Source organism: Macrosteles quadrilineatus, unplaced genomic scaffold (assembly GCF_028750875.1).
Source record: "Macrosteles quadrilineatus isolate MER2022 unplaced genomic scaffold, UCM_ALF_1.0 Scaffold_3__2_contigs__length_128488019, whole genome shotgun sequence".
In the NCBI taxonomy this organism is placed as follows: Eukaryota; Metazoa; Arthropoda; class Insecta; order Hemiptera; family Cicadellidae; genus Macrosteles; species Macrosteles quadrilineatus.
The window spans coordinates 48,849,762-48,876,876 of record NW_026542596.1 but is presented as its reverse complement, the minus strand read 5'-3'; the positions used below and the strand labels follow the sequence as shown (position 1 = coordinate 48,876,876).

Sequence of the window (27,115 nt, the reverse complement as noted above, 5' to 3'; positions counted from 1 at the left end):
CATCCCACTTCATTCTACGCTCATATTTGGGTAATAATATTCACATATTCTTTCTCATCTCAATCGGTAATATGAATGTGTATCAATCTCAATTCAACTTCTGGATGTGCGAAAATAATTATAAACCCCGCTAACGTGTGGTTGTTAATTTTATTTATCATTAACTGTGCGAATGTCAACATTCACTTTTCAATAATGAGAGTTTCCCAGTTGAAACCCTTGTGGAAAGTTTGTCCCCGTGCGTGACTGAGTTGCAACAAGTTTCAACAAAGTACAAATTCCCATCACTGAGCCCACCTTGCCAGTCGCAGAGCAATGGTCTTCTTGTTTCACTAATTGTAGGCTTTCTAAGTTTGCATGCAGCCCACACTTCATTGTGTCTGGGCGATATAATGCAAACTTTCCCTGGAAAATAATGGAGAGTGTTCACATTTAATTAACTTTCAGATTGAATCTGTGGATTGTGTAACCTTCATTTGTTTTGTCAAAGATTTCGCTTTTTTTGGTGCTGTAATAAGGTAAGACATCCATTTTTCACGAGGAGCTTATGACTTTGTGAATACACATTTTTCATTTTTCCAGTTTAGTTTTCCTCTTCTAATAACGCTATTTAGTATGGGATACAAACGGGCAAAGTCACTGCATTAACTGAACCAGTGTAAAGGGGTTATAGTCAATGGAATGAGCCAATATTCAATTACATTTAGATATTTATTAAATTTTCCTTTTACAATTTAGGAAGATATTATAATTTTGCGAATCGGAGTAAGAAGAGAAGAATCATTCATTTTTGTGATGCGTGTTCGTAATTTAAATAACTAATAACGGATGTACAAGTAGTGATGTTTATTATGTAACTCTCTACTACTTAAGGACTAATATATGTTACGACATGTTATAAAACAGTAATGATAAATGGAAACAAACCCTAAAATGAACTTAATTTGATCATTCAACGAAAAAAGAAATAGATGCTTATGCAAATTCCAGTAGGCTACACTAATAGAAAAAAGCTCGTCTATAAAAAGCCAACAAGGAATCTTATCAACCGCATACTTGAATTAAAGGTCTTAACGTGAAACTATCCTGAAAAATATCAGTTCTTCGATAAACCCTCTCCTAAGGGCAGGAACCTCAATCAAAGGGCTGTATTAAATCCCATTTAAATTATTGAAGATACATCAGCTGTTAGATTCGTTTTTGTTTTAGTTTGTTTGTTTACTTTTCCTTGTGTTAACCTTTTTTGATTATAACATTGGTTTTTTATATTTTTATAATGTTGTATAGTAGTTTTCAAGCCTTTGAATTATGTTTCAATTGTTTACTTATTAGTTCAGTATATTTGAAAAACACAATTATTTGTTTGATGTTGCAGACAAATGTTATGTATTCAACACAAGACTATAGAGTTTGGACGGAGCCTTTTGTGTTCCAACTGGAAAAAATGCATCTTTAGATTATTTTAAAATTATTATAAAATTAATTTACACCAAGAACAAGAGCTTAATCAACGAGCAATTTGCGTTGAACAAAGCGGTGAAGAATCTCCATATCTTTCGGTGTTCTCTCCCCGTGACACGGGCATAACAACTGAAAATCGTCACCGAATGATTCCTACTCAACCGAGTCCTTCCATCCATATCGACAGCTTTAAGCCGGTTCATTTGCCATCATTGTCGCAGAGCTAATAAAAACTGCAGCGGTGGATCTAATGCGCTCATTTGCCGTCTCTCTCGGCGGCGTTGTCAAAGGATCGAGGGGAGGTACATTCCGTCATGGTCGAAGGAGCGCGGAGAGAGTGGCAGAGCGGAGAGCAGTCAGTGATGATCGGGCCGGCATGGGGCGAAGTCTAGTGATAGTGTTGTGTGCCCTGTGGTGCTATGGGGAGGCAGACAGGTGCGAGAAAATCACCATACCTATGTGCCAGGAGCTTGGGTATAATCTGACAGTTATGCCTAATTTCGTCGGACACGAGGATCAGCTGCAGGCGGAGAGAGGGGTGAGTAAATTTGTGAAATTTTAGTAATAATTGTAGCATATAAACAACTTTGCAGTATTAACTTTGGCGCGTTTAAAATGTGTTTTACACGATGTCAATGATAGTAGCCAAACGTTTTTCACGATTTGTCTGGTATTTTACCATAAGCTCATTGTGATCTATCAACTAAGTACTGTTCAGAACTTTGGTAAGATCTCAAACTGAGGTCAATATCTACACCTAAAAAAAGTCTTCGTACAGTATATTGTACTCACATCAAACATGTACCATGTACATGAATATCACATTTTCGACTCTTGTACAGTAGCCTAGTTGGTTTTTTGGCTAGTCATGTTTGTATTGGTAATGGTCCATCATTAATGATTTCCCGTTTCTCACAGTAGGATACGATTTTTGCGTCAAAGATTACCCATCAGTTCTTAATGAAGCCGTCGATTTAATTCAGAACTGTGGACACCAAAAGGCGGTTTATTATAGTCGAGATTTGAATTGATTCCTATTTTGAGTTAGATTGCTAACTTCAGGAGATTTGTTTGAAGGATTGTTATCATTGACTTATATAGTCAATGATGAATCTGGTAAGAAATACATGAAGTCACACTTTTTGCTATCGTGATCAGTGATTTTCCCTACCTCTTTTTATTTTGTAATTTATTTATTTGCCAAGCGGATAGTTGACATTAATAATGACAATGACAGTAAGTTTACGAATTCAATTGCCAAAAGAGCCAATGGAAAAACAGTTACACCTCGTTTAATCTATGCCTTAACATATACTTCTGTAAAGGTAAAGTTTTGCATTAAAACAACATATCTCTAGCTATTTCTTTGAAGTTATTTTAAACTACAGTAGATAACCTAGCTATGAAGGTAATTACGTAGCTTTTGACTAGTTCAGTACTGTAGAAGGGAATAATCAATGCACTGATTAGCTTAAACTACATTTTTACATCGTGGACAATATCTTTACAACATGGATTAAGACATTATATATGTATAGGCCTAGTTGTTCTTATCAGTGACTTAAGATAAAAAATAAATAATACTTCTCTTGTAAAGGCTAAACTGTTTATTAATCTTCTAATCTACAATTTTATAATAAATTCAATATTAGTACCTATTGTTAAATAATAGCCTACTCAACGTACTTCTCTAAAATGACCAAAATGTTGATCCATAGTAAATTAACTACACATACTTACCTAATTGCATAGCTTTGTGATTAGAATTTATGGTCCATTTTTATGTTCAACATTCTATCCATTCAGTCAACCTTCATTAAATTTGATAGGAAATTTGTTATCTACAATTAATAAACCCCTTGTATAAAATTGAAAGTGAGCTCATTACGTTTCTAAAAAAATGCTTTTAGTGAAGGACTTGATATTACATTTGAAGAAGAACTTACTAAAATAAGTTAATGAGTTTTCGTATGTCTCAACGCACGTTACCGTTCGGTAAGGCAAGAGAAACACTCGAAACCATGCATGGTTTATCATCCATGTGGAACTAGTTGCGAAACCCACCGGTGCATCGTTGAGCGTAGTAATTATTACTCCATGCGTGGTGGCCGGAAGCGGAAAGGAATACTCTATGTATGCAATCAGCTGTGCACATGATCAGCTGTTGTGGTGATACAATCTCAGATGTTTCCGGGATTCGACGGCGCGGCGGCTCATTTGAAAGCGTTTACCTGTCTCTCTCTCCCACTACTACACCCACACATATGCACACAGACACACACACACACTCACGTACGCAACCACCTTCCTAGAACCTCCGACCCCAATTTCGAGTCGAAACTTTTGCTTTCTCCGCTCGACTCGTCTGCCTTAGGGTCGTTTTGTAATTTAAAACAGATTTATGATTTATTTTATGCTTTATTTTTCTAAAATGATTTGTGGATTGGTTAAGTTATGTTTCAACATGATATAGGATTTATGGAAAATGGCTTGGACGCTTGGACGTTTTTGTTCGTCGATCCACTTCTCTGTGATCAGACATAGACGATTATAAATTTGATTTTAATATTTTTCTGCTCGATGTCTTGCCGGGTTAATTTTTGTATATGTTCAATTCGTCTCACAATATATTTTCAATGTCCTTACTTATCTTTCATTGTCTGGGTAGCCAAGTGATTGTGGTAGTACACCACATGCGGTCGCACTTATTGAGCTTTAACAAAGTTATCCTGGCTGAATTAGCTGCTTGTCTTAGTAACAAACATAAGTCATCTAACTCTATATACACATCTTTCAAATCATATTTGGGGTTAAACACGCCCATTGATAATACTGTACACGCAAAGTTTAACGTTACTTCGTTGCCGCGGATGGAGAACATAGAGGTTGCATGGCAACAATAACATAGTGCATCTTTGGGTTTCCCGCTGAACCGTGTAGCCGATGCCGGCGAGCAGCACAGAGTAATAAAACCCGGAGGGGAGTGGAGCGAGGTATTTACAACGGCTATAAAGGCACGCCTGCCGACAAAGAGTAGCAATAGGTGTCTAAAAGCCTGCCCAGAGCCGCTACAGCGCTACAGCTGGTCGACCAGCAAAAACTCAGATCAGCTGACCTGTCTAGTGACACAAGGTGAAAGCATATTTCATCAGTATAAGCGAAAAGTGAATATCTATATAAATATAAAGCTCAAATACCACTGACTGACTCACTCACTCATCAGGAAAACTCAGAAACCATAAGACCTAGGAACCTGATTTGGCAGGCATCTTCCTTTTGGGTAGTAGACGCTCACTAAAAATGGATTTTACCCTCCGACCTCAGGGCTCCGCCCCAGTGGCTCTGGAGTTTCCCATGTTAACCTTGTGAGTACTCATATTTAAATGGAATTAATGAATCTTAACAGCTGTTTCAAGGTGCAGCACTATTATTTCTTTTACATATTTATGACAACAGCTAATTTGCAACCAAAAGGTGAGTGAGCGTAGCGAACGAACTTCAACCTGGAGGCGAGTTAGCGTAGCGAACGAGCTAACCTGAAGGCAAGTGAGCGAAGCGAACGAGCTCTAACCTAAAAGTGAGTGAGCGTAGCGAACGAACTCTAACCTAAACCAAGGCTATCAGGCTACCAAGGCTAACTCAACCAGGACGTCAGGACGTGATTGAGCCATGCGAACGAGATCATCTTGAAAATGAAGAAGTTAAACGGGGGAAAGCCCGCGGGTTACAGCAAGTATTTCGCTAAAAGTGAACAGCGATTCTTTTCGACACGACCTCAATTTTCACGGAAAATAGGCGAGGGTTGGAAAAACACTTTTTACCGTGTAATGAACTATATTTTTCGAATTTTTGCAGAATTGTTTAACAAACTAAGTTAAGAGAACGAAAATACGTTTCATCGTTTCATGTAAATATCACCTCTCAAGATAACTCCAAGCTTGTTTATATTTTTTAATGCAAACAAATAGCTGCTGAGTTAATTGATTCAATCTATCATTTCGCCTTTTAAGATTGTTTGCATTGTGCTATCGATATGTCGAACTATTGACATGAATGCGACAATAAGCTACAGCCGATTGAATCAATCGATACAGTACATAGTTTATACCCCTTAACAATATATAACACAAGAATTCGGGCATGTTGTATGTTTCACAAGGATCGTGATCGTTGTTTTTCCTACGTTTTGAGATCGTAATAGCGGGAAGGGGAAAATACAAATGATTGCGGAAGAAATGGAATAGAAGGTTTGTGTTGTTTTATAAGAAGATTACGATGTTTAAACAATGTAAAGAAGTTACATGTTGAAACAGAACAGAAAAATACAACGTATCACGTTTGAGACTCTTATATGAAAGATAGAAATTTATATCAGTCATAAGCAAAACTGTAAAACATTGTACTGACGAAAACTGAAATTGTAAATGCATACCATTAAATATAGTGGTTTATGTTAGTAGTCCTGGGTTTAATATAAACATGATTTACTCTATCATTCGTCTTTCAAACTATCATGGTAAGGGAAAAACTCTTAACTTATTTCTGTGGTTACTTGAGAGGCGCGGGTGGACCATGGCACGGCGCTCTGGGTGCTCGCCAAGAGGTCAAGAAACTCCCGAACGGTGAGTTGGTTTGCTAGTTTATTAAGATTTCATTCTTTACGAAGTTAAACATTTTAAATTCTGTACAGTGCATAACTGTGCATTTTGCTTGGGAAATCTATATATATATCTAAATACCCTCATTGACTATCGCTCCAACCAAACCTAATGACTAAGTGAATTATTAGCTGCTTTATTGAGTTTTTATCCAAAACAATTTTAAATTTTAATTATTTTTTTACTACGGACAGGTTAGTTGATTTCTAGGGCCTTGCAATCGATTCACTCTATCAAGGATATTTTTTATCGAGAAGAACCTCTTGGTCATCAAGAGTCTTGTTACTGAGGTACTCTTTATATCAACACGTTCCATATCAAGGGTCCCTTATTACACAACGTCTTTTTATACACGGTTATTTTATCGAGGGACTTTTTGTAATCAATGTTCAATTATCAATTAGCCTCTTATTACGAATTTTGTTTGAGATGGAGACGCCATCTAGTGCGTTTTTTACCCAAATATGAATGAAGGATGAGTGTAGAATGTTGTGAGATGATCTGTGCAGTTTTGTTACTGACTAAGATCAGCTGTTTCATTAATTTATTCAAAGCCCAATGATCAGGAACAGCTAAGTCTGGTTTCGAACAAACAAAAAGCAACTGACTTTTCTTAAAATCGAACCAGCGACCTTTTGATTGTTAGGCAAGTACTATAACCACTCAAGTTTTTGTTGTCAAGGGTCTTGTAATCAAATTTTCTTTTTATCGACGGTTGTTTTCGAGGAACTTTTTTAAATCACGTTTTGTAATAAAGGTTCTTGTGCTCAAGGTTATTCTCATTGAGAGACTCTTGGTTATCGTTGAGGAGTTGTAATCGAGTGACTTTTAGTTATCAAGATCTTAACATGGAGGGCTAATTTTAAAGTCAATGCTGCTTCGTACTCTTTGTCACCAAGTAGGCTATCTGGTCGTCGAATCACTTTTTGACACTAAGGATCTTCTTATCGAGTAACTTTGCAACAGTTCTGTTATCACCGGAATGGTATTATAATCGATTTTGCCATCGAATGACTATTCGTTATCGAAGGTCTTGTTTTCGAGATTCCACCCCAGCCTCCGATCAAATCCATTGTAGCTCCGGTCTGCAGCGACGTCACTCGGCTCTATTCTTCAGCCGCCTCATCCATCAATGTCATCTAATTTCTGCCGTGGCTTCCACCGCAGTATGCGGCGAGTCTGTCTCGGACTGGTCTGTCAGGTATGTGGTCTGGGCTGCGACAAGGGAAAAGTAAATTGCTCTAGTAATTACAGGTCAGAGAAGGAGAAGATACAAGTTCAGCTGCGTGCACAATTTAAACTTCAGTAGTGTGTGAATTGTTAAGAGAATTTAAGTGTTAGAAAATATTCATCGACATAGGCTATTAAATACATTTATTTCCCAGTTAGCGGGGGAGCTAAAGTAAAAAACCCATAAGAAAACTGCAAATTGTGGTAAGAGTATGCCCTTTGGTGGGAATGTAGTTTAATGTTTATGTAGGTGCCAAAACCAGGTTCATCAAGAATTTGATAATTAGGACCCAAGGCCGATGAAATTTTCATACCTTCACTCTTCCGATTGAAATTATGACTATTCGACTATACACTCGAGTACTATTGATAAGTTTACCTCACCTTTTTCAGTAACAATCAAAATAATCTAACTTCACGTTGGGATCAAAACTGTTTACAATAGTTTACATCTAATCAGAAGATTGTCAGTTCGGTCCTGAGGAAAATCAGTAGTTTTTTGATAATTCAAAAATGAACCTAGCTGTCCTTGATCATTATTTCAAATATTATTGATTCTCTTAAAATATATTCGCTTTTAATTCAGGCGTGCGTCGCATGCAATCTATATTATTTGAACAATTGCCTTCCTTTATAAATACGTGCTCTAACCATTTCCATTCGCGAAATTGTTTTGACAGAGGAGTCATAGTTTACAGTATCTACCAGAACAACGGGTGTGTTGTCTACGGCACTGCCTACCATATCACTGGAACTGCCAAATTTGCGTTTTTAAGTCATGTAAAGAGACGACGGTAGATGGGCTTTCAGTGTAGCGTTATCTTGAGGGTAAATAACACAGGAGAACGTCGCGACAAGGAATACCACTTCGTCCGATAATTTTATGTGGCGAGGCTGAGGTTCTGAAGTGGATACTGATTGTATGAGAACCTGAAGTGGAAGGTCACTTCATGTAATGCGTGTGGTTTAAAATTATACAATGAAATATGTAATTTACACTAACAGTATTGTGTCGGGGAACAAATTAATGTAATTAGGAATGTAGTGTTAGGAATAGGTAAAATATCACATATGTAGCTGTAGGGCCTACACAGATTTGGCCTAAAACGAATAAGTTAAAATGAGCCGCCGACAGTTTGCGCTGATGTCAATTATTACCCCTTTCTGTCAAATATACTAACTTTTTGTAACCAGCCAAGCCGAAAATACAACTAATAGTCAAAGATACAACTTACAACTTTTGTGACATCAACCATAGTACTGTGTACCAAAAGCCTAAAGAGAAAACAGTAGGCCACTGTTAGTGGATCTCTAAACTAAGTTCTATTGGAATAAAAATTGGCAACAACTTGTCAATATGTCTTCAGTCATATTGATTGAGGTCCTGCATGTGTTTTTTTCAGCTTTTAATTTAATTTTGTTAGTCAAGAATGCTAGAAGAAGCTTGGCATGTTATTTATTATTTATTGTATTGTTGACGTAGCCTATTGTCCTGTATGAACTGAATGGCCAAATAAATCATTTGAATCATTTGATTTAGTTTTACCAGACTTTATCAATGAAATGGCTAGCTTATATTTATTTACAACCTAATCTCGACTATTTGATAATTTATTAACTCTACCTTTCAAACAAATGTGTCAATCTAATATGTTTTATTATTTTATCAACGTATTCATAAATATAAAATAAAACCATAACTAAAATTTCCCACTTCGTTGATAGAACAGTTTCTTCCAAGTGAAACACATCGAAGCAGCTCCGGTGACATCTAAAGATACCCGCCCGAGACTCATTTTCCATGCCTCGTTAAAATCAAAATATAACTTCTAACGTTGAAAGATACCCGAAATATCAACCGCCGTCGTCTTAGATCAAAACGTGTTACGGTCAGATGTTCAGGGTGAAATATCTTAAGGAGACAGGCGTCGTCAAAAATTATAATTTGTTCTCAAAACATCTCCAAGACAGTATAATTCCGTAGTCAGTTTTGGATGGTAGTCACCTTACTTCTCTGTCTTGTAGTTAAATATTTGGATCGTTGTACAGTAATTCAGAGCAAGATCTTCGAACGACGAATCATAGTGTTATCAGTGTGGCTGTACCGGTACCTATTATTTATCAGCGGTGTTCAGGTTTGCTAGTTCTGGTCCTGATAAAAGTCAGTGGCTTTTTGATTGTTAAAAACCCACTTGATCATTGGATTTTAACACATGACCCTGACTGAAGAATCAGCTGATCTTAGTCAGTGACAAAGCTGTCATCTCATTCACTCAACACTCTTAGTTCTTTTCGTGCAATCATCTCAGCGTTAAAATACGCTCATGGTGTCTCCGCGTCTGTCTAACTTAAACTAAAACATTTAAATCTGTGGATTTTAAATACAATTTCATTCATTTTTACATATGTCTGAATGCCGCATCCAGCAGATGATATAGCATAGCAATATCAACACTTTAGATATCCCAGGATCAACTTTACAAAATTCCGAAGTTTTACTGTTTGGATGAACGGGATGAATGCTATGATTTCGATGTTCGTGCAGACAGACAGACTAGAAGTGCGCAGTGTCTGGGATGTCAGTTGCGCGGTGTCTTTGTCACTCACGCATGCGCGGCATAGCAATGCGCAGCTCGACAATGGTGCAGCGCATGACTCATAAACAGACTGCTGTCGACGGTAGCTCACTTTGAAGTGTAAAGCAAGAGAGCTTGTTAAATCTGCAGGACTCCGTTTCTCGTCCTCCTTTCAGAAAGTACTTTCGTGTTTATTTTCATTGGGAACTTTAATTTATTTAACTTTAACATTGCTACTTAAGTCCTTAAACCATGTTACAGAAGGAAATAACCTCGATTGCTTTGCGATTGAAAACTTATCTTTGGTTACTCCCGGTACATTGCTTACATTTACTCATTGTTTACGGGTTTTAAAAGATTCCTTCGACTCGAAACTACGATTTAGTTTTATAGAAGTAACAAACGAATAAATTTCATAATTCTGAACTATTACAAATTACACTTTTAAGACACATTTAGGCCAAGAAATTGGACGTAAAAGGACTTCGATGAAATGCAATGTAAGTATTGTAGTTGTTCCTACAATACTTCGGCTACAGCTATATTTTATAAACTAAGGAGTTATTAGAGTTTAGGCGGTTTCAAACTTATAAACGGCCAAGAAACCATAGAAAAGGACTTAAAAAAACTGCCAGCTTATTCAACAGGAGGCAATCTGCAAAATGCTTTTATAAAAACTAGACAGGATGATATTGCTTCTATTTATATTTTTTTAGAATCCTAACTTAGAGGAACACACACTTAGACCCATTTGATGAAGGGGTCCATAAGCATCCTGTAAACAACAAGAGATAGCACTGAATACGTCTAGAAATAACTAACTGAAGAAGGGCTCTCACGATGTATAAATAAACGCAGAGAAACCCCTTGTATCCCATGCAAAGTCTTGTAAATATCGTTTCCATTCAATTTATGCAACGAATAGCCATAGATAGAAAACACTTTATGGTTTGGTAAATAACAACTATTTTCTCTTTTAGTTTCTTTTATATAAATATCAGTTCAAGCAGAACTTTACCATTCTTTTAGTCCTTACACTTTGTGTTAGAGATTTTCAGTGTTCACATACAGGAAAGGGTGTCCATATAGCTGAGTAGCTTTAAGATATTTTTGGGTTCTCCTACTTAATCTGAAAGTCGTCAGTTCTATGCTGATAAAAGTCAAACTATTGTTGTTGGTCGAAATTGTTCTAATCTGTTCTTAATCATTTGGTTTTTAATAAATGCTAATGACTATAGAACCAGCTCATCGTCATAGTCAATGACAAAACGTACTGATTTATAACTCATAATTGACTTACTATACCCCCTTTTGTTAGTACTTTTATTTTTTGATCAGTATGTTTAAAGGAAAAGGTTTTGGTACATCCAAGTGTCTCGTTAACCGTTTGACGGAATAATTCCTTTCATTGATGATCTGCCAGGATCTGATGTCTCAGACCGCTTCATCTCTTGCAATATCTTCGCCAAGACCGAACCAGCAGGTCGGCAGATGTAGACATACACTTTAGAACAGTGTTTCCCAACCTTTTTCCGTTCAGGGCACACTAACTAGAACACGTTTGTAGTCACGGCACACTTTTCTACAAAAATATCATGACCACAGTCGTGTACGCCGTGCTACCTGCGTCAGTGTGTCCCTTATAAATGTGGCCGGCTACCTTCATTAAATGTATTTTGTAAATATAAAGGTTACTTACAGTCTTCGCAATCCTGTTAGTTGAGCACTACGGCCGTTTCGGAGATAACTCCATCGTCGGGTGCGTAGTCATTATACACTAATCTGAGCTATTTACATATTTACATTTCTTACGTGGTTTCTTCATTTTCATTGCGTCAAAGTTAAATAAATAGTACATACAACACAAAACACGGACACGACACGAAAACATTAAGGCACGTGCACGGCTAAAAACTGACGACCGACTGACGGATCAGTCGGTCGTCAGTTTTTAGCCGTGCACGTGCCTTAATGTTTTCGTGTCGTGTCCGTGTTTTGTGTTGTATGTACTATTTATTTAACTTTGACGCAATGAAAATGAAGAAACCACGTAAGAAATGTAAATATGTAAATAGCTCAGATTAGTGTATAATGACTACGCACCCGACGATGGAGTTATCTCCGAAACGGCCGTAGTGCTCAACTAACAGGATTGCGAAGACTGTAAGTAACCTTTATATTTATTACACGCAATCTGCCACACTGATTAATCATGTATTTTGTGTTAAAAATGTGTGGACTTTATGTTTAATGTTGAATGTAATTTTTTATGTTGAACTTTATGCTTAATTAACAAGATGACGTGTATTTGTATCTTATAACGAAGGCTTCTATCAGATTTATGGACCAATCAATTTGATGACATGGGTTTGAAAATGGGTCATTTATGACCCGAAACTAGTCACCCTTGACTATTTTAAGGACTGGACACGGAATAAAAAGGTACGGAACCTATCATATCATTCGTACATCAGTCCTGGTGGCAATAATGTTCGAAATATCAAGGGATGAGAAGTACTCTTTTATATTTCCTTCAAACAGACGCAGACTTTTCAAAATTGGAAACATGGATTCAACACTGACAAGTAATTCTACACAATAGATTGTGTTCTCATGAACGCGCAACCGCACTTAAAGCACCTCTATTACGACATCAAAAATTTTTTAACTACTTCAAATTTCGCGGCACACCTACAGAGGCGTACCGGCACACCGGTTGGGAAACACTGCTTAGAAGCACTTCGTCCGTAACTGTTCTTTACAGTAAATGCCGGCCGCAACACCAGCCGGAGTCAATAAAAGCGTTTTGGCAGTTCGGCCCATAACTCCCCTGAGGCAATTTTCCCGGAGGAATGTGTTTACAAGTATTAATTATGTTTAATTGGAGAGTGTCTGGCCACAGCCTGGGCGTTGGTAATTACTGTGATGGGCCTGTAATGATGGGCTCTGGACTGGCCTCGGGAACCCATCCCCCCTCTCCTTCTCTCTCCTCCCATTATGTCAACCATCATCTGAGGCTAGTCTTCATTTATGGCCTCGCCGCCTTGCAAGCTGTGTCTGTGCTACGTTCATTTAGCAGAGGTATACGCATCAGAGGACTCTGGTATATTTTTCGTGGACAATCTTCTTGGGCCATGATTGCGGCAGTAAATTGCTCTTCATTATTTATAGCTCATAGGTCTTCGGTTCAGTTACACAACTCCAAGTGAAGAGTTTGGAAGACATTGCGAGATTTTAAAGAATGTGGCTGATTGCTTATAACTGAAGAACTGCCGGGTTACTTTGCTTTTTACTACTAATAGTGATCTAATGGGACATTATATTTAATACCTTATTTTTTTATTTTTTTCTGGTCTTATGCTTGTTGACGTTCTGTACCTTAGTAGATCACATTCAACTAGAGGGTCTATTTTTCTATTATTCAAAAGTGAACTTGCAGTTGAATACTTTCACATCAATAAATGTTTTTACTACTAATGGTGATCTAATGGGACATTATAACACGTTAGTTTTTATTTTCTTCTGGTCTTATGATTGTTGACGTGACTGTGCCTTAGCAGATCACATTCAACGAGAGGGTAGAGGGTCTACTTTTCTATTATTCAAAAGTGGAACTTCCAGTTGAATACTTTCACAACAATAAAGGTCTGGTAAGACCTCAGCTAATTATTCTGTTAGGTCTACCCTCCCCAGTATAACGACGTGGCCCCTGCTGTGCTTGTTTAAATTGACCTCAGTATTACTGTCAACCACGTACCACCCCTCCCCATTCGTTGGACCACTTGAGTATTCCAATGAACGTTTTAAACTAAATTATAATGTGAAACTAATGTAAAATATTATAAATTCAAATTCTATTTACACTACTAAAACGAAATTATAAACATCTCAACGAGTGTGTCGCCTGCAAATAAATGTCCGTTTGTCAGAGTAGGCCTAATTTGGTTAGGTTTTTATTCAACGATGCATACTAAAACTATTGACTCTTTTTTTACCTTTAATTAAACTCTTTAATACCAGAAAAGTATTCGCTAGACTTTATTTGTCTACGTCCACATAGTGTATTAGTGTATACGAGAACTTCGTGTTTTAGTGAATAGTTCAAACAGTTTGATGTTCAGGGTTCAGGGACGGAACGACGGAAGGCAGTGTCTTGTTTAATATTACGCGCGGTTGCACGCTCATGTCAATTAATACAGACGGAAATGTTCCAGTCGGAGAAGTCAGTCTTTTTCTTCTTTGAAACATCACTTCCTCAGACAGACTCATATTACCAGTTTTTGCCCATGAAACAGCACCGACTTAATATTACTTGTCCGAAAAACGAGACTCAAAGTTTACAATCATATAGACGATCAATTGCATCACAAAAAACTCATCGTGCAGATAACTGTTATATTTACCTTTCATATATAATTTTCGTTCTCCTCCGCATTTAAAAATGGGCCAGCGGACAGTTAAATAGACGATGTTTTACGAGAATAGTCTCCTAGCCCTCAATGACATCTTGTAAACCACGGGTCTTTTCAACGGTCGGCTCCCTTACAAAAAACTCAAAGATTTGCCGAGGGCTGAAACACGATACCTGGGGCGTCTTTGAGTCGAGTCCCGGCTAATTTCCTGCCCGCACAATGCCTCGTCAGGCTTGATTAGCTTCAGTGGATTATTGGCTCAGAGATATTTTTGGTCCACACTGAAAATATTCGGATTCTCTAAGGTCCACGTACGGTACCGAAATAGCAAATAATTGTAGGAGGAGACAATTGTATGATATTGAAAATTGATCTAAAATTCTCTTTTGGATAGTGGTTACTGTAATTATGATTTCAAGAATTCCCTCATTATAGATTTAAAAGTTGACTTCTAAATGTGTTTCTTTACTAAATTTAGCTTTATATGTCAATAGAATATCCCGTTTTTACAGCAAATCAGATTATAAACTATGTTGTTTGATTGTGCAATTTTAATGACTACAAACGAACTATTTGACTTGACACACAAACGTCCAACAGGGCGGATAATCGCCTTGTCATCATTGATAATATGGCCTTATTTTCAATATTTATGTTAGACTAACTGTATGTACTGAGAACGTAGCAAAAAGATCCGAAACGTATAAATATCAAAGATGAACTCACAAGTCGATTCCGAACCCATGCAGATGCAATTTGTCGGGTGCAACCCGTTCTCTTGCTTAATGCGCAAAGTTGCTATCGGCGTTAACACACAAAATAAAAATGAAACAACACTGTATTCTTTTGTACATTTTGAAACGCGCGCAGCTGTAGAATCCAACCTCGCAGTTACATAGTTAAATAATTCCCTGGCAATTATTCCAGCAGACGGCTGATTGGCAAAAACTTTCTGCGTTCTTCTTACCCAACGAACACCAAACAGAAATTAAGATTCCTGTCATATCGTTGATGCTGCATTGTTCAACTCGGCGGCCGACGCAGTACGATTGCCTTTTGTGGCACCGCGACCGGTTGAAGGAATCCGTCAGTAGCTAAGGGCAGTTTTGGCCAACCTCTTCTTGCACAGACTCCGCATTTTCTACTTTATCGTCGCCGGCGTTGGATTCCTTTTTTCAATTATCCGGATTATAATTGGGCAATTCGGTTGACAATTTGGTTTTTGAGAGGTTTGGTTTTTATGATAAATTTAAAAGGGTTTGTTTTTGGACTTTTTGGTTGAAAAAATCTCGCCCAATGCCAAATACTTTAAATGGCATTGTGTAAAAGTCATTTTGTTATTTTTGTCGGAAATGTAATAAGCACTGTATGGTTTATTAAAGTAGTATAGAATGAAATACGTTATACCATAATCTATCACATAGGCCTACTTCCTTTTTATTTTTAGCTAACGTGGAGCAGATTAACAAACACAAATTTTAAGCAGACACAGATCATTACTATCCTCAAAACAAAACTGTAAAATACTGTATAGAATTCATCCTGCATTTGTAACGTATATTTTATCAAATACTGTATGAACGATGTTCAGAATATTCTGGCATCTGTATGCAAAATCTAAAATTACAAAACAGTTATCGAATGACAACTAAGAAGTCATCGTAGGTGACTTCCTAAGCTAGAAAAGCACATTAAAAAATATCAATTAGATGGTAGTTTTATCCAAATTCAAGTTTCATAGTTATCAAGGTAGCCTTGTTTTATATTTTTGTTATCAGGCTCCCTTACACACTTCACACCACACCCTTACACACCTCGCTATCACAGACCCCGTGAGCTTCTTCCATAATATTAAAATGCAATTACCGTCATAAAAAGTTTCGATATAGATTATCAATCAGACATAAAGAATTTTACACACCTTTGTTTTTTGAGTAATTTATTGGCGAACATCAGATCCACTACAGGTACAGGGACTTGATTAAAAAAGTTAAGACAAAAACATTTCATTGTTTACAGATGGTTGGATATAAAATGAACGTTATCTGGTATTTTAATGTACAATATTGAAACATGTATCCTAGTATGACTTATCACAGCTTGCACTTGTAACATAATATACCATTAACTTTAGGATTCTGAAGTAGAAATCCCATCTAAATATAAACCAGTATTTAATTCTTTTTGTCTATGGTCATAGCCAGATTGTTTTATTGAAATAGAGTGTGCTAATCTCAAAATTCTATTTTGCCTGTCAGATAAAAAAAACCATAATGTTTCATGAGATAAAAGATTGCTGTAGATTGCAAAAAGATATAGGTACTTCCAGTTTAGCTTGGTCGTTTGAATTGGTGTATTCTTCAGAAATCAGTAATTGATATCAGCACACTGTCATTGGTTCAAGTTTCAAGTGAACTTCATTTACTTGTATTCTAAAATAGATACAGCTTTAACATACAAATATATTGTCTTTCTATCAGTAGTCAAGTTCCAAGTATTTGGAAAATGTATTTATGAAGTTAAATAACTTGTACTTTTGAAAAACTGTTATTCTATAATCCTCCTCTCCCTGTTTCAGCTACAGGCCTTCATGCCTCTTGTCCACTACAACTGCTCACGCCACCTCCGTTTCTTCTTGTGCTCCGTGTTTGCCCCGCTGTGCTCCGAGCATGTCATCGGAGCCATCCCCTCGTGCCGTAGTCTCTGTGAGGAAGTAGAGGCTGACTGTCGCCCTGTCATGGACACCTTCGCTTTTCCTTGGCCAGCACTCTTCAACTGTTCCAGGTAGAAGATAGTCAGTAGCTTTCTGATGTGCCAAAAAAAACTGAGTTGTTTTTGTTTGGGCTTTTGGCTTTTGATAAATGATTCTTGCTAAAGGCTAAAAACTGTTGAAAATGCCTGCCTTTTGTTATTTGTAATAGTCATACTACAGATGAGGTGAATGTTGTTTTTACTATCAGCTGTCTGTTTTGTTGTCCAATATTGTTCCTTGTCATGAAAACATTAATGAGAAATACATTTGATTATTTTATGGTTTAAATTTGTTTTTCGTCGTAGTTTTACTTAGATTATCCCTAAACACCTCCACTTGGGAGAATAATTCAAGAGAGGTTATGGGCCCCAGCATCGTTTTATGTACATAACAGTGTTGGGAAATTTAGTCTACTACGTACACGGTAAGAACAATTTAATCTGAAGTAATTTTCTGTCTCAAGAGTATTATTTCTTTGGTATATCTTTTGATCGAGTTCGTCCAGCTCTACAAATGGAGTGCGTAAAAGGTATAAATCATTGAAAGGAGCAGAAGATTGGCCGACGTGGAAAGATCGAGTGTTGGACATTCTAGAGTTGTTCGACGCGGTTGATATCGTCGAGGGAAAGAGAGTGAAGCCTACCCTCTCTGAGCCTCCGACTAAAGCCGAAAAGGAAGAACTTCAGAAATTCAACAAATCCATGACTCAGGCAAAAATAGTCATTTTTCAGTGCGTTAGTGATGATCTACATCAACGTATTTCCGGAAGATTATCAGCTAAGGAAGCGTGGGACATTTTGATCGAGCAGTTTGATAACAAGGCAGAAGACCAGTTGTTTCGTCAGTGTTTGGATTTTTTCAGTATGGAATGGGATGATACCGAGGATGCCCCGACCGTGCTTTCAAGATTGAAGAATCAAAACCGCGAATTTGCAGCTGGCCTAAAAACACGTAACATCCAAACAGTCGAAGATTTTCTTGAGCTCCTGTTTGTGTCAAAATTGTTACACATTTTGCCGAAGCGTTTTGAATCCTTCAAGTCTAGCTACTTACTTATGAAGGCAAACGAGAGCAAGAAACTTGAAGATGTTTCATCTGCATTAATCCTTCATGAGCGTAATGTTGCTCCTACGTCAAAAGCTGGTGACATTCTTAGTGCCACAAACAGCGGTGGTCAGAAGAATAGGAAACCAAAAGGTGACATTTCGTGCAAATACTATTCGGGGAAAGATCATTGGATTCACCAGTGTTCTAAATGGAAAGCTGACAGCAAGCCTGCGTATCCAGCTACGGCATTAGCACTAGCTCAAAATGAGTGACAATGATCAGAAGAGAGCGAAGGGCTCGCACGTTAACGTGACCGACAACTGAAGTGCTGATTTCCGTCAGCAGTGACATGAATATCGTGACCACGAACGACCAGTGGTGGATCGATAATGGTGCTATGCGGCACATTACGTCAAATCTGAGTTGGTTCACGGAGTACAAACCTTTTCCTGTAAACTCGAACGCAACAGTAAAGGCGGCGGGAAAGGAAGTTATAAAAGCTCTTGGCAGTGGAGTCGTTGAAGTAGTGAACTATGAAAATGGAAACGTCCACCCACACTCAACGATGTCTGGTATGTTCCTGACGTTTCTCGGAACTTAGTGTCCATTCTCGCAGCTCATGATCGAAACCCTAATAGCAGGTTTGAATCGACTTATACTGAGTGTCGGTTCACTATTAACGAACAAACTGAATTCAAAGGTAGTCGAAACTGTGGTGGAACTTTGTATCGTGCCTCATTTCACACAGTTCAACCGTCTGAGGTTTGCGCTAATGCAGCAGAAGACAATCGCATTCTGTAGTTATATCATGAGCGCTGGGGTCACATGGATAAACGCTACGTGCGATCAAACCTCGAATCTGAAATGGGTATCAAAGTGCCAGCCAACTACGAGATCTGCGAACCGTGTCAGTTCGGAAAGGCGAGTTGTCTACCATTCGGAACACGAGAACGCCCCTCAGCCCCCGGTGAGTTGTTATCCGGTGATGTTTGCGGTCCGTTTGACCCATCCTTCGGAGGTCGCCGATACTTGATCGTCATAAAAGACCACTTTTCAAGGTATCGATACTGTTTTGTCGCAAGGGAAAATCTGCTGTGAAGGAAGCGTTGTGTGAAGTGTTGGCTAAAGCACGTGCAATTGGTCATCACGTCAAAGAGTTTCTCAGCGACAACGGTGGTGAGTTTGACAACGCTGAAGTTCGTCAAATTCTCAGAGAATATGGTGTTAACCAACGTCTGACAGCACCGTATACACCCGAACAAAATGGTGCTGTGGAGAGAGAGAACAGAACAATCGTCGAAATGGCCCGGACCTTCAAGTACGCCAATCCAAATGTATTATTTCCTGCAGCGATCTGGGCGAAACTTGTCATCACTGCTGGCTACGTTTTGAATCGAGTTGGGAAGTCAGCAGTTGCCAACAAATCACCTTTTGAGCTCTGGTTTGGTCAAAAGCCGAGGATCAAACATCTGCGAGTGGTCAGCTCAAAGTGCTACGTCCATGTTCCTGTTCAGAGGAGGCGGAAAATGGACAGGAAAGCTGTGGTTGGTTACCTGGTTGGATACGATGGCGAAGAACGATATCGAATCTATGTTCCAGAGAGAAGAGATATCGTAGTTTCTCGTGATGTAATTTTTCAAGAAATTGTTGGAGACTGTGACAAGAAAGTTGAGTGGTCCATCAAGATTGAGAAAACCAATGACGTCAAAGAAGACTGACGTTGAAGAAGTTGAAGAGACTATTGACGAGCCTAGTTCTCCAGTGAAGGGTGATGATGAGCACCCTCAGTCAAGCCCCCTTGAGATATACCAAAATAGTTATATCTGTTAGTTAAGGAAAAGTTACTGGTGCTACAAGGTACTACAAGTTGTTGGTGTTAAGGCCTTCATGTTGGGCCTTGCATTTACCAAGGAGTTAAGAGGGGGGGGAGGAGTCCGGATAAGAGGGAGTCTACTGTACATCAATTGATGTAGTCAGCACTGAACGTGTTAAATATTTACTAGTTGGGTTTGCATACATATCGTAATACAAAAAAATGGAGAAAGCTTGGACTATGATTGTGTAGAGCTAACATAAAGAGTCCAAGATGGTGGGGGTTTTTGACCAACTGAGGACACGTCAAGTAGCAGTGATAGTGAAGATGCAGAGTTATCCAATGATCCTGCAACCCGGCACTCGACTCGGGAAAGAAGGCAACCTGTGTGGCTAAACGATTATGTCTCATCAAACTTTGCCGAAGTTACTCTTGTTGACGATGAAACGAACCCTATACCTCAACCAAGACTTCAAGTCCTGCAAGAAAATCTTATACTCTCGGCATGACTATGCAAATAAGGGAAAGTGTTGAAAATGCCTGCCTTTTGTTATTTAGTCATACTACAGATGATGTGAATGTTGTTTTTACTATCAGCTGTCTGTTTTGTTGTCCAATATTGTTCCTTGTCATGAAAACATTAGGCCTAATGAGAAATACATTTGATTATTTTATAGTTTAAATTCATTTTTCGTCGTAGTTTTAATTAGATTATCCCTAAACACCTCCACTTGGGAGAATAATTCAAGAAAAACTCATAATGTAGTTATTGTAACCGACCCCATATTCAACCCAGCAATGGCATAGGCTTATTTCCAAGTGTCCTCACTGATATTTTATCAGTACAGTTATTTCTTGTACTGAATCATCCCGCCCGTTGCGTTTCTGAATTCCACATTTACCAAGGACAAAACTCATTCCATTCCCATATTGAAGTTTTAGCAACATTTTGAATCAAAATGAACTTATATAGTTTATCTAAGCCAGCAACAGAGTGTGTTGATGACTATCATATGATTTCTCTGGTAATCAAGAAAAACTAAAAAGACAACTGACTTTTAATAAGTTTTAACTTAAGGATATTTTATCACCAAGCATCAAGGTATCAACAATTTAGAGAGAAAACAGCAGCCTACACTGTGAGTGGCTCTTTCACCTGTATTCTATTTTAAGGGAAAATTGTTTGGTTGCAGCTGTTTGACGTTTTGACTAAATCTCAGCTGTTGAGCTATGTTTTAATTGTAGGATCAAGATGTGGATGGGATAAATTCCTTTCCCTAAAACCACCTAAATTTTGTGAACGAGAATAGGACAGTAATTAATTTTTTTGTACACCTGTTTAGAATGGTATTTCTTATCATTTATAGGAAATGAATGACATAAATATTGTTTTAGCCCTCAGAATATTTTGTATTGCATAAGTGAAAAACTACCCAGGCTGCCCCAAAACCTCCCCTTGAGTGCAGCTTCATTGATTCAGGATTTACTTAATTTTTGAACTTTATTATTTACAATTATATTGACTTAATCACTACACTTTTCCCTTAGGTTTCCAATCCCAGAGAGAAATGGGCTATGTATGCAGTTCCCCAATGCCAGTGAAGATAGGGGGACTGTGAAGAGCGGGGGTTGGCCTGAGGCCCCCGCAGGTGTGACTGCCCCCCGCCACCAGTGTCCTCCGGATTTTACCCGGACGCGAGAACCAACCTCAGTCTCCTGCAGTCCCAAATGTGGCCGGGATGCTTACTACAGACATGAGGTGTGTAGGTGGAAATGTAAATTTAGTCCTCAGTGACTAATATTACTATAGAAGGTTATGTTACTTTTGGTATCACCAAGTAACCCTGTTCATGTAGTTTGTTACCATGGTTTAAAAGACTTAATGCTTTCATTGTTAAGTCTACATGAACAGTGAAGACATAAAACCATGGTAGTCTACAAGCTAACTGCAAGATCAAGGTCACTTAGTGATACAACAGGTAACATAACCTACTACAGTATTGTTAAAATAATCATAGTGATCCAGATGCTAGGCCACAATGAAATCAGAGACTAAGTTGTACTTTTAACTATTGATACAGTATCAGGTCCATTACCAAGTTGAAGCCAGTTTTAGATTGAAAATTAGCGTCGAATTGAGACAGCTGATGCAGGTGTCAAAGTGCTATCCATAAAGGAATAAATATCTGAAGATTAACACCAGTATAGCAAATGCATAGAATAGTAGATAGTAAACCAAATTCCTTTTAACTTTTCAAATATCCTAACGTTGGTCTATTTATAACCGAGTCTAGATAACAGAATAAGGTTATTGTGCTCACTGAATTTGAAGGCCTCTGTTGCGATCCGAACTAGGATATGATTGGTTCTGTGCCCACATGCCATTTGTCATTGGACTATTAATTGATGCTATCAAAATAAGGTCAACACTACCTTCGGATCATACCTTTACAAAGGATGTAAACATGAGAATGGTATTACATTAAACACAAATTAATATATAAATCCCTGTTACAGGACAAGTTATTTGCTGAACGCTGGATGACAGGCTGGGCCTGGTTGTGTTTTGTCTCTACTCTCTTCACACTGTTGACATTCTGGGTGGAGCCTGCGAGGTTTCGCTACCCGGAACGTCCCGTTGTGTTCCTGGCTCTCTGCTACAACGCAGTGTCTCTCGTGTACATCATCCGAGGCTCTGTGGGTCCCGAGGCCTTCACCTGCACCTCCGCCACGGACGGGGACGACAGCTACGTAGCCAAAGATGGCCTGGAGACTGCTCCGTGTACTGTGGTGTTTCTCCTGCTATACTACTGCGGATTGTCTGCTAGTGTTTGGTAAGTTTTAAGCTTTCACTCAAATTAAAATATGTTTTTCGTTCAGATTATACAGGTTTGCCTCAGTGCAAAGATATTTAGAATCGAGTTCAAGTAAACCACAAGGGTTGTGTTGATAGCATAGTGGTTAGCGTTTTGGATTTTTAGTTTTATTATGATGTCAAACTCATATTAAAGGTAAGAAAAGTACAATGTTGACAATAAAAGTTCTAGGGGTACACCACACCAGAAAAAACAAAATTAAGATGTTACAGTATTTTTGTGGTGGAGATTCTACTCTCAGAATTTGTAAACGAAGGAAAATATGAGGGTTATCTGTGTAAGTTAAGTACAAGCTCCTGTCACAGCCAAGCCAGCTAGTTCAAATCTGACACCAACCCTGATTTATTAAATTGTCATTCACCACCATTTTAGGCAGATTCCACCTATGTACAAAGATAAGTGTCATCATAGTAGCCAAAAAGGATGTGAAGGAAAATCAACACTTCCACTAATAATGAATTAGGTTTCCATGGGGTACTTGTTATAAAAGAGTCTATACATTAAAGAATAAGGATCAGAACTAACTTACCCAAGAAAAGATTTCTAAAGCAGATAAATAAAATCACATTTTGTTTGTTAAAAGTTTAAGTATGAAAATTCACAGCTTTTTGTTTTTTGTGTTTTGAACATAATTTGTTTTTTTGCCCAAGCTCTTTTTTGAGCAAGTTCATTGTGTGTATCAATTTCTTCCTCAACGTATTTCTGAGCCAAGTGCTTTTTTATTCAATTCTAAAAACTGATAGTGATCATTAGAATGTTCTTATCACTTACTATTGTTTTACGTTTCAGGTGGGTGGTGTTAGCCACAGCATGGTACCTCTCAGCAGCCAAGAAGTGGAGCAGTGAGGCAGTACATGGCCTAGCCTCGTACTTCCACGTGGCCGCATGGGCGTTCCCCGCAGTCCTGGCACTCCTGGCCCTCGCACTACATCGTGTCTCCGCCGACGAACTCACCGGGCTGTGTCAAGTAGATGAGTTGTCCTCCATCACTTTCCTGGTGATTCCCCATGGAGTTATGTTGGGTCTCGGCTGCATCGTGGCATGTCTCGGTGCAGCGGCTTTGGTCAGAGTGAGAACCGAATTGAGGCAAGCGGGAGGAAGTACAGCTAAACTTGAACGTTTGATGACTCGACTGGCTGTGTTTACAGCGCTGTATGTACTCCCTGCGTTGGCAGCATTGGCTTGTCTAGTGTACGAGGCGTGGCATCGCCCCAGGTGGCGTTCTCTGGCACTACTCTCCGCCCTGGACTGTAGTGCTGCTCCTGGCTGTCCCCCGGGACCCTCCTATCACTCTGCAGGTGTGGAGGTTGTGCTGCTACGAGTGTTCCTGTCACTTGTCGTGGGAGTGACGTCTGGGATGTGGGTCTGGTCTGGTAAGACCTGTAGATCTTGGAGTAAACTGTTCACAGCTCCGAGAAAGGCTCGGCCTGTCCCCATAACTAGAGTGTGATATTGTAAATATTATATATGTTCATGTATATTTACTGTAAATGTTGTAATATTTTGTGTTGTACTTTTAATGATACTGAATAGACTGAATTTGTAAAAAATATTTATTTTAAAATCTTTAATTGAAAATGCTGTCTGTAACAGTGTAATGTTCTGATGTTATTTTAAAGTGAAAATTTGTATTTCTTGTGCCAAATTGAATTATTTCCCAATCAAGTTAGCCTGATATCCTGACAAAAAATATTAAAAACCTTGTATTAAAGTTGTGTAGTTTAGTTGCCTTCTTCATTCGTTTGGTGCTTGCTGTGTATTTATCGTTTAATTTTTACACTCTTCAAGTTTCACCTAACCAAAAGTACCACTTGCTTTATAAAAATAGAAATAGATTTCACTATTAAGTTTGTAAAAATGTAAATCCTTTGGTAATTTAAGTATAAATAATGTTCTTTTACAAACTAGGATTATATTATCTATTATTTTTTAACAGATGATCTTACATTAGTGTAAATAAAAATGTGCCTTATTTATTGTACAATATGAAACGCTTATCAACTTGACAATTAATTGTAAATATATACAGCAGTTTGAAAGGTAAAATATCGGTGGTTTAATTTCTTTGATCCAGTTTCATTGTATGATTGTTAAATGTTTAGTATAATTAATTTTTAAAATAACATTCATAACAAGGAATTGATTATTCTCAATACTTTGTTTTGTGACTTTGTATTTGATACAGGGTCAAGAATATTTGCTACTGGTTTTTCATTCTCAGTACTTTCTTTAAGAACATCTTGATTCTTGACCACTTGATCCCTTTAGCATAATTATTAGATTGTCCAAACTTCCAGAAGAAACAAGAATAATATGTCCTATATTTTGAAGTCTAGGAATAAAATAATTCAGTTCAAGTCAAAATAGATAGTTATTCATTGTTAGTTAAAAACATATAACATATTTCAATTTCAAAATTTCTTGATGAATTTAATGAACCAAAACGCAACTGCTACATTTTTTTTGAAGTTGTATCACAGATGAAATGATAATTATGTTTGAGACCTAATAAAGCAGGGTCATCAAACACAGATCAATAAGTTTTGGGAAGCTTTTTCCAATGTTAAATGAGGAAAAACATGGAAAATCATATTATATGCTGTTAATATGTATTTTTACCTACGACCGTTTTTTAAAGTAGCCATTTCAGTTCAGTTCTTAGAATTGAAAAGTTTCACTTAACAGCTGTTTACTTTCATATCAGCATAGTTTCATTTCATATCAGCATAGTTTCATTTCATATCAGCATAGTTTTTCTCATATCAACACGGGTAACGGACCAATGAGGTTCAAGGATTGAGAGAAAAGTACAATTGTAATACTTCGAACGTCAACTAATCAGCTGATCAGTTGACAATTTTAATTGTTGATCAGTTGGTGGAAGTTAAATGAAGGTTGATTTTAAAATATCAGTTAGTGAAAGTGATGTTGACGAGATAGAAATGAGAGCACAAACTGTTTGTGCTAATCTTTTGCCACCAAAATCAAAACAAAGGTACCATATGCAATTACATACCAGCAATTCATTAAATGGACGAAACAAAATAAGGTTAAATTGATAAATGAAAATGTTCTTCTGGTTTATTTTGAAAACCTCTTAACCACTTTTTCACCCAACTCGTGGACCACATATTCGATGCTGAGATCTAACTGTAAATTAACTGTTTCACTATATTATTCAGTTGTCCAAAAATATATGCAATATTTCCCTAATTGTACCTGATACAGTATTTATGGTAAGAATGCTGCTAGCAGAACCTATTGCCTGAAAAAGTAACGTATTATTTAACAAAGTTTTACAAACACGTAATTACATGAAATCAGCTTTATGAGTAGTGATTGTTAGTAATAAAAAACCAGATTTTTAGTAATTAAAAAACGGTCGTAGGTAAAGCGGTGTACGCAACTCGCGTTAATAGTCTTTACGACACTCGTAGAAGTTTTTAAGGCACTCGCCAAGGCTCGTGCCTTAAATTTTCTACTCGTGTCGTAAAGAATAACTTAACGCAATCGTTGCGTAAACTACTATTGTAATTCAAGGAAAAGCATGTATAAACACTGATTTAGTTGAAATTAACACGTTCAGTGCGGCAGGCATTCCAACAGGCGCTCGCCAATGACTGTGAGGCCCGGGCAAAGCCCCGGCGCGGCACCGCGACAGCGAACGCAATTAATTGGCATTCAAATATTTCAATCTGACGAATATCAAAAGGACAGCGGTGATTGTACTACGTTCCCCTGAGATTGGACGTAGTTCCCTAAAACACCCAAAGGTAGCATTGCCTGGATCAGTAGTCAGTGGCCTTGTAATATGGCTTGAAGAGAGAAAATCCCCGAAACCGGGACAAAAGCATTGTCAGACGGGATTTTAGTACAAACCTACACCAAAATAAAGTTCACATTCTAAGCTACAGGCTAGCAACGGTTTTAACGTTCCCCGGCAATGGCTGAGCTCATACTGAACTATTGTAGTGGGGATTGCGCAACTACATCAATTGATGTAGGCCGGTTGGAGCGCTCGTCGCGCGACTACAGTAGACTCCCTCTTATCCGGACACCTTTTAACCGGACTACACTCGGTGGAAGTGACATCTCTTTAACCGGACAATTTTTATCAGCACATTGGTTTAACCGGACTAGATTGGCCGGAAGTGGGCAGTACTGAAATGTCTGTTCTCGTGGGAAAGATTTGAGAACACTGATCAAGTGTCTTAATACAACGCTCTCCTACATTTAAGTTGAAAATCACAGTAAACAGTCCGTTTTAATGAGTTTTTGGGGCTGTCGGAT

The 27,115-nt window shown here is 38.0% G+C and overlaps 1 protein-coding gene across 1 annotated transcript; it reads left to right on the top strand.

The window, feature by feature from the left end:
* Window positions 1-1,812: 1,812 nt before the first annotated feature.
* LOC128990196 (frizzled-10-like) lies at window positions 1,813-24,839 on the top strand. The gene is made up of 5 exons (XM_054412484.1): window positions 1,813-1,999; window positions 16,916-17,121; window positions 21,498-21,708; window positions 22,467-22,783; window positions 23,615-24,839. The coding sequence occupies exons 1-5, from the start codon at window positions 1,838-1,840 to the stop codon at window positions 24,273-24,275; spliced, it is 1,557 nt and encodes a 518-aa protein (XP_054268459.1). The 5' UTR covers window positions 1,813-1,837; the 3' UTR covers window positions 24,276-24,839.
* The last annotated feature ends 2,276 nt before the right edge of the window (window positions 24,840-27,115 follow it).